We start from the raw sequence: 19,343 nt of genomic DNA, 5'->3' as shown, positions 1-19,343 counted from the left end.
AAACACATTTGTAGCTATGTATTATTATTAATAATACGCGCGTCCATTCCTATGTTGGGCTGTAATTGTCTAACCTGGTCAAACAGGTTTCTGTCTAAATGTCTGTAAACGAATAAATACGTTTCACTTCTTTCACCTTCTTTAAGCTGATTGATATTTTTTCTGGATTTCGACATTTCTCAAACTTGAGCTTATTATCACAAGAAATGAGCATAATACTTTATATTACAGAGTCAACAGTTAATAAAAATATTTTTTTATTTCAACTGCCACAGGCAAATAAAACAGCACATACATGGAAACAACACGGTTTGGGATTGAACAAATATTACAGAAAGGAAAACCTACAAATACAACATTTTTCTCAAGTGTCTTTGTCTGACATTATTTGCAATGCTTTTTCTCTATCCAGTGGAGTGTCTTTGATCCAAGGTTGAAAGCCTGAATCCTGGTAAATTCTGGAGAAATGCTGTTATTTAAGGCAGATCCCTCAATCCGGTTGTGAAGTCAAAACTGCTGTCACTATAGTACAGATGGCTTTGTTGTCTTTTCTAGACACTAGAAGGCAAATGTGCAGTTGGTTAAACAAAATAGTTTCTGTAACTTACATACACCAAGCGAATTGTAATGAAGTTGTTGAACAAAGTAAATTTAACACTCCAGAAACTACTGTGTTAACTAGCAACATTCTCACGAATATTTCTTCGTGTTAATTATTAATTTACTAATATTTAGGATTTACCAGAGTCGGTTTAATAGTATTTTGTTCACTGCTCACATTTAACTGTATCTGTCATGACAGGTCCAGCTTTTTCTGTGTTTCTGCGAGTTTGTCCTGCAAACGCTTTTTTCGCCAATCCAAGAATCTTCTTCGCATTCTGTTTGCCTGCCACCCAGCTACAAAACCAGCAGCAAACGAAACTAGAATAGCCACTTGTAACGTCCTTTCCGACACATCGGCCATGTTCACCTCCGTTTACCACCACAGCTCTGGATTGTGGTAGCACGTGTGTGAATGTGTGACGCGAATACTATCACGTGACATGGGCGTGCCGACAAGCTCGAGGGCAGCCGTGAGATAAAACAAGATAAAAGAAACCTATTTCTAATACTAATATATTACTTAATGCATTTGTTCGATAATGGAAAATGTTTAATTAAATAATTGTAATTTCCTCGTCTGGGAAAGTAAGAGGAAAATGATCACAATAATGTGTAGCTAATTTTACAATTAATTTTTACAATTAAATAAGCGAGCATGTTATTCAATTTTTATTAAATGTAAAACATTTAGTATTCTAACAAGTGTATTATAAATATTATATAAAACGCATAATATAAAGCACAAAGAACGTACGTCTATATTGTTAAGGTTTCCACCTAATTTACTTTACAATCTTACAAAGTTTAGATTCGTATGGCACTTTTTAAAGCTGCATTGAAACAATATTTCAATAATGTTAAATTATATTTTTAGCAATAGTGTATTTATTAAGCTGTACAAGATGGAATTTCTCAATGATGGCTGCATGGCAAGTCTGCAGAAGGGGATTCAAGCCTTCAGGTTGCTACGCAACAGCCGTCTTCGGCCACGCATGTGCGCGGTGCATAGTGGGAGTATCCGCACGATGCTGAATCAGTGCAGGACCAGGAGGAGGCTGAAAATGGTGCAGCATCAACAAGGGAAAAAAACGCTGCGGTCGCGTCAACGAAATGATGTGCCATCCCCTAAACTCTCACTTTGAGATTTTACTCCGACGACAGAAGAACAGGTCAGTCGATTAAGGTTTCGTTTTCCGGTGACTGTTTGGTTAATCATTTTTATAAAGAGCTTCTGTAGCAATCAGCCTGCCCCGTTTATCTTGGCACCCAGTCAATAGTGATGCTGTGTTGGCGCTAGCTGCAGGCTTCCATATATATCCCTTATATACAGGTGCAGGTGTCCATCCTCGGACACGTAAAATCCTCTCACGGTCATGACAAACTATTGGGCCTAAGTCAGAAATAGAAACTCAACCATTTTATATATACTGTATTGAATATTCATGCTTAAGGATAATCATGAATAATTAATGTGCTACATAATGCTGCTTTACGTCAACATGACCTGTCAAGGGGAGATGTAGTTTTTCAGACGTTACAATGTTGTGTTCGCTCCGTCTATTGTCTCCTTGGTTGACGACATATCCCAAAGTGCTTTTCGCTTCAGGCTTGAGCACGGGAATGGTCCGCTGATTGTTAGACATTTCCCCAATGGAGGATGCTCGAGGGATGCTTCGGGGCGGGGCTCAAGTTTGCCGGCTGTTGATTGGACCAGACCGCCATTGGGTGGGGTCGGTTCAGATCCTTTTGGCACTGCGGAGAAAACTGAAGATGTCAGGAGGCTGAACACACACAAATGTTTCGCTCATGACATTTATCAAGTCTTAATCATGGAGGGCTCGCAGTAATGCTTTTTGCAGTCAGCATCTTTTTTGAAGTGTGTGAGTTTGGGTGCAAACAGGTATACTCTGCTGCACTATATGTCAGGTTTATATTTGCTTTTGAACATGTTATAAGTGTCATATTAAAACACTGCTGTTGTTAATTTGCCAAATTGTCCATAACAGTCTTGATTATACAGACCTTACATTGTAGAAGCCGGTTAAAAGCTTTACAGTGGTATGTATATTTTTTACAGGCTGGATAGACCTTCAGTATGAGTATATATGTATTTTACATACAAAGACACTTACGGCACTAACTATCCATTGAGACTTACAGTGAATTATGTGGTATACATTTTTATCAGTAAACATTTAAATGTTTTACCTTACTGTGTGTTGTGAATTATAAGTATATGTAAATATTTTTTGCTAGCTGCATTATTTTACAATCAATTAAAAATGTGTTGGTTTGTGGCTTAGAAATGGAATCTGAGGTTGCAAAAGGCATTCCCTGCTTTCTCCTGAAATGCCTTTGTGGCTCCAACATAATCTCAGATGAAGAAGGTGACAGAAGTGTCAGAGTGGGAGTCTTTACACTTAATTAGATCCATTTATAACCATTTGCATTCCTTAGAGATATTAAGTTTGGTAGATGAGAGGTACTGTGAGCTTTTTAATGGTCAAGACAACTTTTGATGGTTGTGCTGGGGCATTTAGCTTACACATTGTCCACATTTAAGTGAAAGACAAACTGATGTGTCCATTTTAAAATCCTAATGACTGAAACATTATGGACTCGTGTTTAAGGGTGTAGTCTAGTTCTGCCCTCTGTGTATGATTGACTTTTGTTACCTGATACTCTGCAGACATTACAGACGACTCTGTCTTGGACATACTGCAGTGTAGGATCAGGGTGTATTGTCCTGTTCAGGGTTTATGAAAATAGTAAATGGACAGAAAAAGGTGTTTGTGGTTCTGTTGTGTTCTTTCAGTCTTTGTAAACTGGACTGTCCTTGAATAATCTATTTAGCAATGTTTAAAGACATTTAATTATGGGATTTTAGCCTCATTTATGCATGTGTTTGTGTGGCCTGACAAAGCATAATCGATTATGGATTAAAGCCCAGCGTTAAACAAAGCCCTACAGAAACACAAGTCCATTTATTCTGGTGTCTGCATGGTGTTCTTCATTCTAATGGACACAATGTTGTATTTGTTTAGTCAGCTGTGTTTGGTTTCGAACTTAAAGGGGACATTTCACAAGACTTTTTTAAGATGTCAAATAAATCTTTGGTGTCCCCAGAGTACATATGTGAAGTTCTAACTTAAAATAGATAATTTATAATAGCATTTTGAAATTGCCACTTTTTTATGTGTGAGAAAAAATGTGCCCTTTTAACATGCAAATGAGCTGATATCTGCACTAAATGGCAATGGCATGGTTGGATAGTGCAGATTAAGTGGTGGTAATATTCTCTTCTGACATCACAAGGGAAGCCAAATTTCAATGACCTATTTTTCACATGCTTGTGGAGAATGGTTTAACAAAACTAAGTTACTAGGTTGATCTTTTTCACATTTTCTAGGTTGTTAAAAGCCCTGGGGAGTAGGCTTTGTGCCCAGCTGCACTGCTTCCTGGGCTTCGGCCAGCTCCTTGTTTCCTGTCAGCCATTATTGGACAAACTGATGAATCCAGGTGTGTCTGATTACTGTTGTTGTGACTACTGAGGTCAGGCACACCTGGATTAATCAGTTTGTCCAATAATGGCAGACAGGAAGCAAGGAGCTGGCAAAAGTTCAGGAAGTAGTGCAGCTGGTCATAAATCCTATAGCACTTAAACATGGAAAAAGTCTGTTTTTAATGATATGTCCCCTTTAAAGGGATAGTTTACTCCAAATTATCGATTATGCTTTGTCATATAATTTGTACCCCCAATGTCTTTTGTTGCTGCTCAGAGCCCTGTTTTTTAAGTGTTGTTTTGAGGTTTTCTAAACAGAAAACCCTTTATGCTATAAAATGGCCTAAAAGTGTTAAATAAATAACTTCCCTTGACTTGTGTCATAATAAATTTAAAGTGTCCTGAAGACCTGTTTCTGTTATTACACTGTACAGTTCAGGCCCTAAAAGAGAGGTGACACTTTGAAAAAAAAAATCGGCATTTGGGTGTTGAAGAACAAATAAATAAGGGGTTTAATTCAATAGACATGAAGGTAAATAAATAATGACATAATTTACATTTTTGGATGAACCATCTCTTTAAAGGCGGAGTCCACGATGTTTGAAAGCCAATGTTGATATTTGAAATCACCTAAACAAACACGCCCCTACCCCAATAGAATCTGGACCTTCTGTTAATAGACCCGCCCCACACATACGCAACCCGGCAAGGATGTTGGTTAGTAGACACGCTCCTTTCTGCTGATTGGCTATAAGTGTGTTTTGGTATTCGGCCCGTCTCCTTTTCCAAAGCGTTTTTCAAACATCGTGGACTCCGCCTTTAAAATCTGTGTAAAGTAAATGCAGAGCACTGTTTTTTAAACACATTCACATTACACATTACAAAAGACTTCACTGAGCTGTGTAGTACTGAATTGTGGAGATGGTTAAATAGGTTTTCTCTATTTCTGAGGTAAGGATTTTTTTCGATGATGCTCTGGAGCCACTGAGCATGGGCCCACCCCTAACACAATCAGTTGCAATGGCCCCTAAAATTGCAGGTTTCAATGGTATTTGAAAATCGAAAGAGACGGCAGCTTTCTCACAAGTGGGCGTGGTTTCACCACCAACAGTTGGCACGGCCCCAGCATTTAAGAGCAAAGAATCCTGCCTATTTTTCCAAGATTTTGATAACTTATTTTATTTACTTGCCTTTTTGTTTTTCATCATTCAAATTTGGCTGGATTGTTAATAGCACATTTAAAATCAGACTTTACACAGACTTTAATGTGATTTTAATTCTATTTCTAAATAAATATTTTAACCAGTATCATTTTTTCATTGAGGTGTTGCAATACACCTAGTAACAATACCTGTTACATTATTAACCATGATTTTTGATATTGTGTTAATACTACACACATGGTAATATCGTAAATAGTTCAACACCAGTATCTGGTTGACACTGCTAAATAGTTGGCGGTAGTATTGGATCCATTTTAACATTTTGCCTTAAGGCTAGTGTACAGTGGTTACGTAATTTCTAGGGCTGTCAAAAGATTAATCGCGATTAATCGCATCCAAAATAAAAGTTTGTGTTAACATAACAAATGTGTGTGTATGGTGTATAATTATTATTCATATATAAAAACACACCCAATTATCTATATATTTAAGAAAAATGTATTATATTTATATATAAAATATTTATATTCATATTCATATATAATATAAATTATCTAAATGTATATACAGTATTTAAATGCAAATATTTCTTAAATATATACCTGAATGTGTCGGTATTTATATATACATAATATTTAGACACAGTACACACACATATGTTATGTAAACACAAACTTTTATTTTGGATGCGATTAATCGCGATTAATCTTTTGACAGCCCTAGAATTTCTCTCTGCTTTGAGGGAAAGTACATATATTTAAACTTGAAGTATAATTTAATTGATCAAAAGAGCAAAAACACAAAAGATTTTACTGATAGCTTTGTTTATCAGTTTAAATCCCACCAGATATCACAGTAATATTGTTATAAATATCGCTCAAATTCTTATGACCACGTGTTGTGAAAATCTGATATTGTGACAGTCCTATTTCACATTTTTGGGGTCTTTATTTGTTACAAAATGTAAAAATGTTAACTATAGTTTCTAGAAAATCGAAAGCATGCAGTGTTTTGGTATGCCATTTTAGCACACAGTACAGATGCATCTGCACGCTTTGTTGCAGGTAAATGGCAGGGTTTGGTAAGGTGCTGGCCAACCGATGCAGTGTGTAGGGCCCGTTGTCCACGGCGACGAAAACATGAACGGGGCGGGGGAGCAGGTTGACATCCTGCCCCCCAACTGCTTGGTAAAAGAGCGTTGGAAAGTGGTAAGTGTATATGTAGTGTTTGTGTGTGTGTGTGTGTGTGTGTGTGCATGTGTGTGTTGCTTTTGCTTCTTAATCACACAGGACAAAATGGTCCACAACAGATGTCTTTAGACCAACTTATTCTGGCTTCTTTCCAAATTGCATCCAAACCATTTGGATATGGGCCCATTCATAGCATCTCTCCATAAACATTAAACAGGCAGCTGTCCTCAACAATATATTCTTGGAAAAGGCTGCAAATTGTCACGGCTGATTTACTGTCTTAGTGTTGGGGATTTTGGAAGCACTTAAAGGGCACATAATATGCACTTTTTAACAAGATGTAATTTAAGTCTCATGTGTGCCTAGAATGTGTCTGTGAAGATTCAATTCAAAATACCCCACAGATCATTTGTTATAGCATGTCCAAAATGCCCCTACTTGATCAAAAAGCTGTTTTCATGTGTGTACCTTTAAATGCAAATGAGCTTTTCAACAGATGGTGAGCGCTTCCGTTAAAAATAGATCTGATTTCTGTGAATACAGTTTAAGTCAATAGTATTTCTTTCCCCATAAGCGCTACAAGGTGCTAACAAACACATTAAAAAAAGGTTTTGGGTAAAATTAACCAGCCAGTCAGAGGCCTTAGGCAGGGCTTTATCAATGTGACATCACATTAACAAGAAAATAAAAACAGTATGTCTAATGAGACTGCTTTGGTTTAATGGGGATTAAAAAAGAAGGAGAGGGTGGCATTTTTCATTGTAGGGTTGTTGTGTTCGCACACTGCTAACAGACATTTATTTCTAAACCTTGTAAAAGTGGATTTTGCATAATATGTGCTCTTTAAAACAAAGTCTTAAACATAACCAAGCAATAAAGCAAGTGCTGTAGTCAATTTAGGATTAACATTTAATACAAGATTAAACAATATGAGAGGGACTACCTTCTCCAGGATTCAAATCTGCAATACCTTTTGATTACCAATTCAGATCTATAACATATATCTATGCATTGTGTGCTTAAAGTGATGTGTCTTTAGGATTAGAGTTATCAAATCAAATGTACCCATAATTCTCCTTATTTGGGTTGCAAACAAATCAGTTGAAACCCATAAAACATTTTCTGTGAATTTATTGTATTTTACAGTTCAGATTCAGGACCTCTTTTCAGGTCAAAATACAGGACATTCTTTAGTATGATGTGATATTTATGTATTGTGTGTGAAGTAGGCTTCATGTGGTGGTATAGAATAACACATCACATCAAATCAATGCATTGCCATGACTGACCTTCTTACTGTTTCAATATGTGTGTGTGTGTTTAGCTGAAGAAAATAGGTGGCGGAGGGTTCGGAGAGATATATGAGGCCTATGACCTGTTAACACGGGAAAATGTGGCTTTAAAGGTGGAATCCGCCCAGCAGCCAAAACAAGTGCTAAAGATGGAGGTTGCTGTACTAAAGAAACTACAAGGTGAGGAGATTGTGGCATCATGTGCATTTTTACAATAACTCTCTGGAGTTTTGCCATTATATTAGATAAGATAATGTAGTAAGTAGTGGATACAGAGATAGAGAAAACAGGTCATTTTATTTTGTGGTTTAATGTTTTCAGCATAAAATCATCCCAGATAATGTAAATAACTTTTAATGAAAATATAACCTTGATATCTTTAATATTGACTGTGACATTAATATTGACCTGGTCAAAGATTAGAATTAAGTAAAAATTGGTGAATAAAATCAAGCTTTGATGCTCCTAATCTCAAAATTACTATGAATTGTGAAACTTGGATTTTATAGACAGCAGCAAATTTGTGTGTTTTGTATGTGTTTGTATGCTTACTAGAGGATTTAACTGTTACGCTGCATCTGTCTCTATTGACATCCACAGCAAGATGGTTTGAATGCCATTTGTGTATTATTCCCTATGTGGCGTGTTCCAAATTAGCCCATATTGAGACAGCTCACTACATTTTTAAAGCTAATATTTGTCCTTATATTTCGTAATTGTGTTTAGGTACTGTAGGTAATATAGCTTAGAATGGGTCCTGTTAAGTACTGTATTTGAAAATGTTATACATTAATATTCCAGTCACAATGTTTTTAGATGTGCACATATAAAACACACAGGTACACACACTGACTTCAATGCCTCTAAGGGCATTTTGCTTCAGCTGAATGGGAATCCATTGGGAATCTGTAAGAGTAATGAGCGTGAAGAACTAAAAGCAGGAATCACCTCAAAATCTCTCTCTCTCTCTCTCTCTCTCTCTCTCTCTCTCCCTCTCTTTTTTCTCTGTAACCTTCTTGGAGGACATGCTTGAGAATCCCAAATTCCCTTTGCTCGCTGCCTCCCTGTACCTGCTCGCTAAATGTATTTTGTATGTGTGAGTGTATGTGTGTGTGTATTCCGACAGTTGGCCTACAAATGACATATCTGTGAAATTATTATGTTCATTTCTTTTGTGCAGGAAAGAATCATGTGTGCAAATTCATTGGATGTGGAAGAAATGACAAGTTCAATTATGTTGTCATGCAGCTGCAGGTACGGTTGGAATTTTAATACTGTATGTGTGAGTGTGTTTGTGTGGGGTTGGTAAAAAACTGCAGTTGACTCACTCTCTCTTTTCTCTCTCTCTCTCTCTCTCTCTCTCTCTCTCTCTCTCTCTCTCTCTCTCTCTCTCTCTCTGCAGGGAAGGAATCTTGCTGATCTGAGGCGGAGTCAGCCTAGAGGGACTTTCAGTATGAGTACAACTCTACGGTTAGGCAAACAGATCCTGGAGTCCATTGAAGCAATTCACTCTGTGGGCTTCCTGCACAGAGACATTAAACCTGTATGTCGTCTGTTCTGTCCTGCTGTTCTGTTACAGTCTGTTATATATTATTCAAGTCAAAGTTATTTATATCTTACAATGCGCTCTTACAATGTTGCATACAATGCTTGTATTTACAATGAAGGTTTACAATGCTGCATTGTTTCAAAGCAGTTTTACTTGAAAGTACTTCTGTTTTATAACTATATAAATAATGTGTTAGTAATAATTGACAAAAGGCTGTTGAATTATTTGAAAATAATGCACACCCAAAGTGGTAATGCGAAGCAGAGTATCATTACATCACGAGTGTGCATTATTTTCAAATAATTAAAAGGACTGGGGTTAATTATTTTGCTTATACCACGGTTACCACAAACATGGATCTGGTGGTTATTTTAAGACATCTGACAGGTTAGGTGTGCGTTTTTTTAATTAACACCCGTGGAACATTTCTTAACCCAATAAAGCATTCAACAGGCCTATGGTATATATAAAATTAGATTTTGTTATGCATGTTTTTCACACTTAAATGTTTATCAAAGATAACACAACATGCAATTTTTAAATGAATGTTTTTATTATGAAGGGAAAACTAAATCCAAACCCACATGGCCCTGTGTGGAAAAAAAAGTGCTTGCCCTTTAAGCCAAATAACGGGGTGAGCCACCCTTAGCAGCTATTGCAATCAAGCGTTTGTGATAACTTGCAATGAGTCTGAATTTTTGACCCCCTCATCTTTGCTGAATTGGTGGGTTTTCGAGCTTGAAACGCATTTTTTAGGTCAGGACTTTGACTAGGCCTCTCCAAAGTCTTCATTTTGATTTTCTCCAGCCATTCAGAGGTGGACTTGCTGGTGTGTTTTGGATCATTGTCCTGCTGCAGAACCCAAGTTTACTTCAGCTTGAGGTCACGAACAGATGGCCAAGCATTCTCCTTCAGGATTTTTGGGAGATAGCAGAATTCATGGTTCTATTTATCACAGCAAGTCTTCCAGGTCCTGAAGCAGCAAAACAGCCCCAGACCATCTCACTACCACCACCATATTTGCTGTTGGTCTTTTTCTGAATTGCTGTGTGACACACACCTTAAAAACATTCAACTTTTGTCTCGTTAGTCCACAGAATATTTTCTCAACCGTCTTGAGGATTATCAAGATGTTTTCTGGCAAAACTGAGACAGGCCTTTATGTTCTTTTTGCTCAGCAGCAGTTTTCATCTTGGAACTCTGCCATGCAGGCCATTTATGCCCTGTTTCTTTCTTATGGTGGAGTCATAAACACTGATCTTAACTGAGGCAAGTAAGGCCTGCAGTTCTTTGGATGTTGTTGTGGGTTTTTGTGACCTCTTGGATGAGTCATTGCTGGGCTCTTGGGATAATTTTGGTTGGCCGGCCAGTCCTGGGAAGCTTCACCACTGTTGCATGATTTCGCCATTTGTGGATAATTGCTCTCACTGTGGTTCGCTGGAGTCCAAAAGCTTTACAAATGGCTTCAACTTTTTACAGACTCAATTACTTTTTTTTCTCATTTGTTCCTGAATTTCTTTGGATCTCAACCTGATGAGTAGCTTTTGAAGATCTTTTGGTCTACTTCACTTTGTCAGGCAGGTCCTATATAAGTGATTTCTTGCTTGTAAAAAGGTGTGGCAGTAATCAGGCCTGGGTGTGGCTAGAGAAACTGTACTCAGATGTGATGATAAACCTAGTTAAGTTATGTTTTAATGGGGGGCAAGCACTTTTTCACACAGTATAAAGTAGTTGACACACACAGTGCATTTTTACAGCTGGTCTCTCTCCTATCCTTAGTCTAACTTCGCCATGGGCCGGTTGCCGTCCACCTGTAGGAAGTGTTACATGCTGGACTTTGGTTTAGCGCGACAATACACAAATACGAATGGGGAGGTGCGGCCGGTGAGTATTGCTAGTTTCGGTTGTTTTCTTTAAAAGCAATTAAAAAGCATATTTTGTTTAGTTTTACATATTTCTGTTTTCTTTATTTGCAGTTTTGTTTCATGTTTATTTGCAATGTTCTTAATTTGAGGACTTATTTTCTATTATTTTGTGATTTATTTACATTAATGAATCTTATTATTTGTGTTTTAAAATCATTCTTATGTTTCACTTTTCTCAGTTTTGTTTTGCAGTTCTATTTTGGCTCTCATGTTGAATCGCATGCTTCCCTGCCAAAGATGTATGTCCCTGTTACCATAGCGACAGTCATATTGTGAGTTTTCCAAAATCTGCCTCTAAAATCAGCATTTCCTGAAGGCTATTAAAAATGACCTACTCTTCTCTATTGGATGTGCCAAGCCCTGACCAAACCCATTCTTTTACCATCTCATACCTGCTTCCTACATCCTTACTTTCTGTTTATGTAAAAGATGTCATACACTTGTGTTGAAAAAGTCAGTCAGTCTTGAGATCAACAAAATGACCAATACCTACATTTTATGTATAATTCCTATTGCCATTCCTTACTTTGCTTGAATGTTGTGTGTCTTTTTCCTATTCAAATCTTTATATTGTTCTGCTGTAGCCAAGGACAGTGGCAGGATTTAGAGGAACAGTTCGCTATGCTTCCATTAACGCTCATAAAAACAAGGTAATTGTAGACATATTATACAATGCATGTACAAGGATTTACTTCTTTAAAGGTGCAGTGTGTTATGTTTAGAAGGATCTCTTGACAGAATTGCAAAATAATATACAAAATGATATTATCAGAGGTGTATAAAGATTTTTCATAATGAACCATTATGTGTTTATTACCTTAGAATGAGACGTTTTTATCTACATAAACCGAGGGTCCCCTTACATGGAAGTCGCCATTTTGTGCCGCCATGTTTCTACGGAAGCCCTTAACGGACAAAGTGTTTTTACTAAGTTGTCTCAGACGATGGCATGTTTGTCCGGTGGTGTCTACCGTAGCTTCTCTGTGCGTTTCAAAAGTGAAGGGTGAACAGTGGGCTGAGTCGTTGGTTGCAATTCGCAACCTCACCACTAGATTCCGCTAAAATGTACACACTGCACCTTCAAAGGTGCATGCCATAATTCTCTTTACAAGGGTCATGAACATGAATTGGATACTAAATATGTGTAGAATCACGTACACTTACAAGATGAGATGAAATTACATGCATCATACCTCAACTCAGTTATACTAGCATTTCTTCCATGAAATGGGTTGGTTTATAGGGGCTAACATGCTAAGTTCACATGACCAACTAAAATGCTACTTTACTTATCTAAGTAACTCCTCTATTATTAGACACCTTGGAATTAATAAGTAATAGCTGACTGTGAATAGGTTATTTCTATAATGGTATCTGAAACAAATTTGGCAATATACTATTTACACCAATAGAAACATGACCAAAACAAATTGGTAATTTCCTAACAGCTTTAAGTACCTGTTGTAAATGTTTAATCTATTTAACAGGAAATGGGTCGTCATGATGACCTGTGGTCATTATTTTATATGCTGGTAGAGTTTACGGTTGGACAGCTACCATGGCGTAAAATAAAAGATAAGGTAAGAAACTCTCTAAGTGCATCCAACATGTTTTTTTTGGTAAATTAGCATTTTTTCAGACTCTACAAATAAAACACTATTTCTGCATGGTCTAAGCCTGGGATTAAGCGGCTTTACAGAAAAGTATTTGATGAATGTATAATACGTGCCAAGAGCATTCGGTTAACGGAGGTGACGTTTAGCGGCTTTTGCACCTGAGCTCTTCATTTATAATTTACATTCACATTAGCCAGTTAATGTTAACATAATGGGATCAAATTAAGTGCATTAACACTTATGTACTGGGTCTTAAGAGCTTTTGTTTAAAATATTTAAGGCCTTCAGAGATCTTTTGGCCAATCCTTGTTTCTGTAATGTGTGTCTGACGAACAGGAGCAGGTGGGGCAGATCAAGGAACGTTATGAGCATAGGATGCTGTTAAAACACATGCCTGCAGAGTTTCATATCTTCTATGACCATGTGCTGGATTTAGATTACTTCACCAAACCTGATTATCAGGTAAATCATTCGCGCACACACACAATTTGTGCATAAAACCTCAGTAAAACCTTCCTGAGTGAAGTTTGGATTTTTGGACTGCTAGTTTCTGTTGGGTCCTGTTCTTTATTTTATTTTATTTTCTTTCTTTCTAGTTGTTAATGTCAGTATTTGAGAACAGCATGAAAGAGAGAGTCATAACTGAGAATGAGCCATATGACTGGGAAAAATCTGGAACAGATACAGCCCTCCCCACCAGCACACCACCGCAACAAAATACACGACAGACTGCAGCCATTGTGGGGTAAGATTATAAATGTGTACACACACTTCTGCATAAGTAAATACACACTGTTCTTGGACTTTAAATAGATCATGGAGTGACACTGACTTGACTCCTTTGGTTTAATCTCTGGATCACGTCTCTCTCAGGATAGTGAATGTGACACCGGTTCCCGGGGAATTACCACGTGAGAACACTGATGATGTTCTGCAAGATGAACACCTGAGTGACCAGGAGAACGCTCCACCTGGTTTAATACCCAGCAGGCCTATTGAACCCACACCAGCCCCACCTGCTGGTGAAGGATGGGATGAAACTGACTTCAACCGTAATAAACTCAGGATTAGCATCAGTAAGGTACTGTACTGTTTATAATTTATTTTTGAAATTTAAAGTAATTTAATTGTATACTATAGTGTATATGCAGTATACTAGTATAGTGTATTGTATAGTTAGTCCGGTTTTTCACCCATATAAAATGACTCCTGTCTTCAGCACTGAAATCAAAATATAATACAAAGGGCCCTATTTTAACGATCTAAGCGCACTGTCTAAAGTTATGTTTATACTTGACGCGTCAGCATGATGTTAACCCGGAGTGGCCGGTCGTGCGCATTGGGTGCACGAGACCCCATTTCGCATGGAGATGTGCACGGCAATTTTTGTAACTGCGCGCGCGGCTCCACATCCGAAAATGACCGACCTCGAGGCGATTCTGCCCGAACAGGCAAGCCTGTGACGTATCTCTTTGATCAATACATGTACAACAATACATATACTATTTATTTGACACTCTTAAAGTGAAGTAGGTAAACTTTACAATTTAAAACACAAATGTTTTACATATGATTGAGAATTATTGGCTTATATTTGTACCACTGAATGAGGAATAAAATCAGTATGTAAGAAATTTATATCAATTAATCATAAAATGGCCCTGATATGTCACTAAACATTAAGACAACCTTTTTCATTTTAAATACTTATATCACTGACAACAGTGGTCCGGCCAGGATATTGTCATTTAAAAAGTGGAGTTGCAGCCCTCAACTGATGTTTATGTTGTCATTTTGTGTATTGGCCAACAGTTGTGTGATTGCAGTACCAGTTTTAGCCACAAGTTTTGTGATTGCAATACCAGTTTTGGCCACAATCCTACATACTGTTCCTTTAAGATGTCTGTACTGCTTGTTGAGGAAAAACATTAATGAAATGATAATGTTTAATAAAGATATATTTAAGAGAGTGTTGTTTTATTCATGTTCTCATATTTATATATCAAGTTCTGATGTTAGAAGCACTAGGGTTGTTCCAGCGGACGACTTTTTCTATCCTCTTCTTTTTGTTTGTTTTTGACTTGATTGCTTGCGTCGGCCCCTGGCGGTTCAAAAATAGTGCATCAGCGAGCGCGTCAACTATAAACACCTCATCCGTTAGGCTCGCGTTGCTGACCAAAGCTCCACTATAAACAAAGCTTAAAGCGCACAGTCTAAAAATGGGCGTGTCCGATTCCACGTTTGCTAATTTAAGGACGGGAAAAATCGTTTATGCGCCAAACGCATGGCCTAAATGTGTTGTTTCTATTCTCGTAATGAGTAATGGGTGTGTTTTGGGCGTAACATGCAATAAACCAATGAGATTCTCAGCTCTCATCCCCTTTATAAACAAGTTGCACCTTGCGCCATGCCTAATCCCTATTTAGGAAGCAGAATTTGTAAACTGAAAAACTAAACTAAAAAATTTTATTGTTTTATTTGTATAGAAATTTTAATTTGGATATTTTTTGGTATTAAAACCTTATGAAGTCGTATTCTTTCAGACATGGAAGTAAAATTAGCAGGCTTTTATTTGCTGTAAATGAACACGATCTGTGTTATCTTAAAAAATAATTTACAAATATGCAAGAAAAGGTTTGTACTTTAAAAATACTTTATTTGTAACAAACAGGAGATAAAGAATTTACAAACGTGTGGAGAGCCGAAACGTTTCAGCACTCGGACAGCGCAGTGAAACTGCTCTTTACACCTTCTAACGTCTCATAATCGGTCCACGTTTATGTCCATGAGACTCAATAATAATTGTTTACATTTTAATAATTTAGTTTTTCATATTTTAAAACGTTTATGTGCTGCTGCACATTCATATATATGACAAGCAAACGTGCGTTGTTGTCCCGTTTATAGGCGCATATTACTTACGCGCTCATTAAATTAAAAAAAAATATTGCGCCATTGACTTTAGACTTTAGACCAGGTTTTTGTTGGTCAGTGGTGAAGTCTATTTTAGTTGCCTCAAAATAGCAATGCGCCAACAATGCGCACGAACACACCTTATTTTCAGACCAGAAAGCCCATGGGCGCAAAATTGGTCACAAATGCATTTGCTATTTTAACAATGTGGCGCTAAACCTGAAAATGATAATTACACTGCATTGCACCAGGTGTATGATAGATCCCAAAATGTTTGAGTACTCTACTGGAGTGGTCAACAAATTAATTGACCATTTCTGTTCTGACCAACTGATTTTGTTGGAAGATGAAAGGGTCTACATTTCTTACATGTGTCTGTGTATCTTGTACAACCAGCCAGCGTCAAAGCGATATTTTAGATAGACTAAGATATGGCTTTTCTCCCATACGCAGGTAGCAGCAGCAGAGGAGGGAGAGGAGCCTGCTGGAGGGTTGCGGCCTGTGTCCCCGGGTAGGAGTGGGGAGGTAGACGCTCATGCCTGCCCACCAAGGTACCGGAGAGTCAACAGTCCAGAATCAGACCGCCTGTCTGCTGCAGAGGATAGAGGAGACGGTGCAGATAAGCGGTGAGGAGAGAAAGTGGTTCTGCAACATTTATGACTCTGCCTGTGACATTTCACTTTGTAAAAGGTCACACCACCACCACATATGTCTTGGTGGTGAGAAAGCACGCAAGTGGCTCTCTGAGGGGAAAAAGGGTGTTTATTTTTGTTTATATTACAACATTCTGCTATGACATTTAGGATAACATTTGTTTTTGAAATGAAAGAAAAACGTGTATGCGAAGCTTTTGGGAAACATAACAGGTTGGAATTTTAAGTTTCTTGGAACAGCTAACTGATAAACGTGTAAAATCTTCGTTCATGTGTGCATGTCTCCACGTGTGACTTAGCTTTGTGTTTTGTGACAGCTCTCGTATGGACATGCTGGGTTCCCCATCCAGACACGTCTACTCCTCCCAGCCTGCTCTGATGTTCTCTATAGAAGCTGGACAGGGAGATCGACTGGCCGGTGGCCGCCATGACATCTCTGCAGATGGTGACCAAGAGGCCCACAGTAACGCCTTCATCCGATCGGTTCCGCTGGCAGAAGAAGAGGACTTTGACAGCAGAGAGTGGGTAATGATCGATAAAGAAACAGAGCTGAAAGACTTTCATCCTGGGGCAGAGCCAACCACCTCAGGCACCACGGATGATGAACCCGAGGAATTACGCCCCCTTGAAGACCATGAGGAGAGGAGAAGAAGAGGAGGTGGTCATGGACTGGGTGGAGCTGAGGCAGTTGTGCGACCCAAAACGCATGGGATGATGCGTGTAGCAGAGGAGGAGGGGGCAGGGCCAAGCCCCACTTATTCAGCTGGTCAATTTTTGCCTCATACCTGCCCCAGAAGAAGGGAGTCAGAGCCATTTGGACCCGATGGACCGGTAAGTGTACACATTGGTGTATGTTTGTGAGTGTGTGAATTGTTTGCACCCATCACTTTACATGTTTGTGTGTGATCTTTGCTTTATATAGTCTCAGGATTTTCTGATTCGTAGACAACATAAAAGATTGAGTACAATTTGTATCTTGTCATTTATCAGATTATTAAATATCAGCAGTGTCCAAGTGCACAAAACCTTGTTATTTACAATTTTTAGAGGACGACTTGGATGCTTCTAAGCACCCAACACCCTGTTAAATCTATGTCTGTACACTGGCATAGATTTAACTTTTTTTTTTTTGTGATTCATTGTTGTGCATTCAAGTTGTTGTTATTATGTTGCTGACTGAATTATTGTTTTTATTCCATCTATGTGAATAAACACATCAATGATATTATGTGGCTTTTTTAATTCATAACAGAATTAAACATTCTATTATGAAACGTAAAAAGATCTGTTCTGAGCTTTAACCAATTTTATAATCTAGTTATGATTATAAAAAAGCAATAAGACACTTAAGGGTGTGTTATATTATTAATATAGTCACAGCTTAATGGGTTGCAGGCAGTCGCTGAGCATTAACAATTTAGGGGGCGTGTACACAAAAGTGTTTAAAGTGTTTAAAGGCTAATGTTCCAGCTCCCCTAGAGTTAAACCTCTGAGTTTTAAAGTTTTGGAATCCATTCAGTCGATCTCCGGGTCTGGCGGTACCACTTTTAGCATAGCTTAGCACAATTAATTGAATCTGATTAGACTATTAGCATCGTGCTAAAAAATGACCAATTAGTTTTGATATTTTTCCTATTTAAAGACTCTTCTGTAGTTACATTGTGTACTAAGACCGATAGAAAATTAAAAGTTGCGATTTTCTAGGCCGATATGGATACGAACTATACTCTCATTCTGGTATTACGCAACGCCCGAAAATACTCCCCTTGGTAACTTTCAGTAGCTGGGGACTATTTTTGGGCACTGCGTAATATCATTGCGCCTGCTGCAGCCATGTTACAGCTGCAAAGTCCTTGATTATTACACCAGAATGAGAGTATAGTTCCTAGTAATTTTCCGTCAGTCTTAGTACATGATGTAACTACAGAAAAGATTGTGAGACTACACCCCAATAAGTCATGTTTAAATGCTGTTTTCATAACTCTTAAACACCTGAAATAAGTTGTTGTGAAACTTAAATGGATCTCAGTTCAGAGAAACAACCAGTCCTGTCACAGATGCCGCTCTGCTCTGCACGTGTGCGTGCTCTGATTGAGTTCAGCTGAAGGCGGGAGGCGCTTGCTATTTTTTGGTTTCCCATGTAAAGAGCAGCTCGCAGGCATCTGCCATGCAATCTTTTGACTGGCTGTAGCTAGCTAAGTTAGAGGAGGTTGACTCGCAGCACTAGAGGTCTTCTCGGGTCCAAAGACATGTAACCGACCAGAAATGACCCGAATCACTTTATACCCGAACCCGATGTGCATAAATATTTTTTTTTAAAGAAATACCCGACCCGAGACAAACCCGAGAAAATTAGACCCGAGTCCGACCGACTAGTGGGAACCAGACAGAAAGAAACTCCGGTGGCCCCGCAACCAATTTGGCGAGCTGCTCCATTTGTTTTACTTTGTTATCTGATGACGACACGAAGGTAACCGCTAAATTGTAAATTTAAAATTGACTGTCATGTCTGTCTCAACGAAAATTAACCTACCGCCAGTCACACAATGTCACAAGCGCTCTTGGCAAACAGATAAGAGGTTTGAAAGGACATTGACGCACACACGCGAGAGAGTTCGGGTCTTGACACGGGTCCGTTTGGCAAAAACACATTCATTTTAAATTACCCGATGCCGCTATTATTATTCTCGACTCGTGTCCGAGGCACACATGAAACTTTTAGACCCGATCGGGTCTCGGGTCGGACCTCGGGTTTTTGTATCTAAGTGGACCCGTGAAGACCTCTACGCAGCACTCAACACATGTTTTTTTTCCCACTTGGCAAGCCGACCGGACGTGACATAGGGGCATGGCAGCATCGATAATTCCATTTTTTAATTCGAAGTTTGAGGTTGTGACTTAATTTTGATGACACCCTTATAAGCTATGTTAAAAGTG

General features: G+C 38.3%; 2 protein-coding genes across 6 annotated transcripts in view; one reads left to right on the top strand and one right to left on the bottom strand.

Annotated features, from left to right (window-relative positions):
• Positions 1 to 240: 240 nt before the first annotated feature.
• Positions 241 to 1,055, bottom strand: lnc.lemp (lncRNA encoded micropeptide). Of its 2 annotated transcripts, none has more exons than XM_055172789.2 (2): positions 779 to 1,043; positions 241 to 558 (listed from the first exon to the last, which is right to left on the bottom strand). In XM_055172789.2, exon 1 carries the CDS (start codon positions 962 to 964, stop codon positions 794 to 796), a length of 171 nt encoding a protein of 56 aa, XP_055028764.1. In that variant the 5' UTR covers positions 965 to 1,043; the 3' UTR covers positions 241 to 558; positions 779 to 793. The 2 variants fall into 2 exon arrangements, 1 of the variants encoding a protein (XP_055028764.1); XR_008635905.2 differs by having other exon boundaries at positions 743 to 1,055.
• A 173-nt stretch (positions 1,056 to 1,228) lies between these two features.
• ttbk1b (tau tubulin kinase 1b) overlaps positions 1,229 to 19,343 on the top strand; it is a 37,300-nt gene continuing 19,185 nt past the window's right edge. Inside the window, exons 1-13 of one of the 4 annotated variants that reach the window (XM_055172297.2) lie at positions 1,229 to 1,772; positions 6,333 to 6,476; positions 7,783 to 7,930; positions 8,931 to 9,004; positions 9,153 to 9,293; positions 11,079 to 11,183; positions 11,809 to 11,874; positions 12,712 to 12,804; positions 13,177 to 13,302; positions 13,437 to 13,585; positions 13,714 to 13,921; positions 16,207 to 16,379; positions 16,724 to 17,237. In XM_055172297.2, coding sequence (XP_055028272.2) covers positions 6,369 to 6,476; positions 7,783 to 7,930; positions 8,931 to 9,004; positions 9,153 to 9,293; positions 11,079 to 11,183; positions 11,809 to 11,874; positions 12,712 to 12,804; positions 13,177 to 13,302; positions 13,437 to 13,585; positions 13,714 to 13,921; positions 16,207 to 16,379; positions 16,724 to 17,237 — 1,905 coding nt within the window. In that variant the 5' untranslated portion in view covers positions 1,229 to 1,772; positions 6,333 to 6,368. Of the gene's footprint in view, positions 1,773 to 6,332; positions 6,477 to 7,782; positions 7,931 to 8,930; positions 9,005 to 9,152; positions 9,294 to 11,078; positions 11,184 to 11,412; positions 11,497 to 11,808; positions 11,875 to 12,711; positions 12,805 to 13,176; positions 13,303 to 13,436; positions 13,586 to 13,713; positions 13,922 to 16,206; positions 16,380 to 16,723; positions 17,238 to 19,343 lie in introns of those variants that run through there. The other 3 variants (XM_055172296.2, XM_055172295.2, XM_055172298.2) reach the window with 3 other exon arrangements.

The sequence above is a fragment of the Misgurnus anguillicaudatus genome, chromosome 7, assembly GCF_027580225.2.
Source record: "Misgurnus anguillicaudatus chromosome 7, ASM2758022v2, whole genome shotgun sequence".
Lineage (NCBI taxonomy): Eukaryota > Metazoa > Chordata > Actinopteri > Cypriniformes > Cobitidae > Misgurnus > Misgurnus anguillicaudatus.
This window is presented reverse-complemented; position numbering and strand designations above follow the sequence as displayed.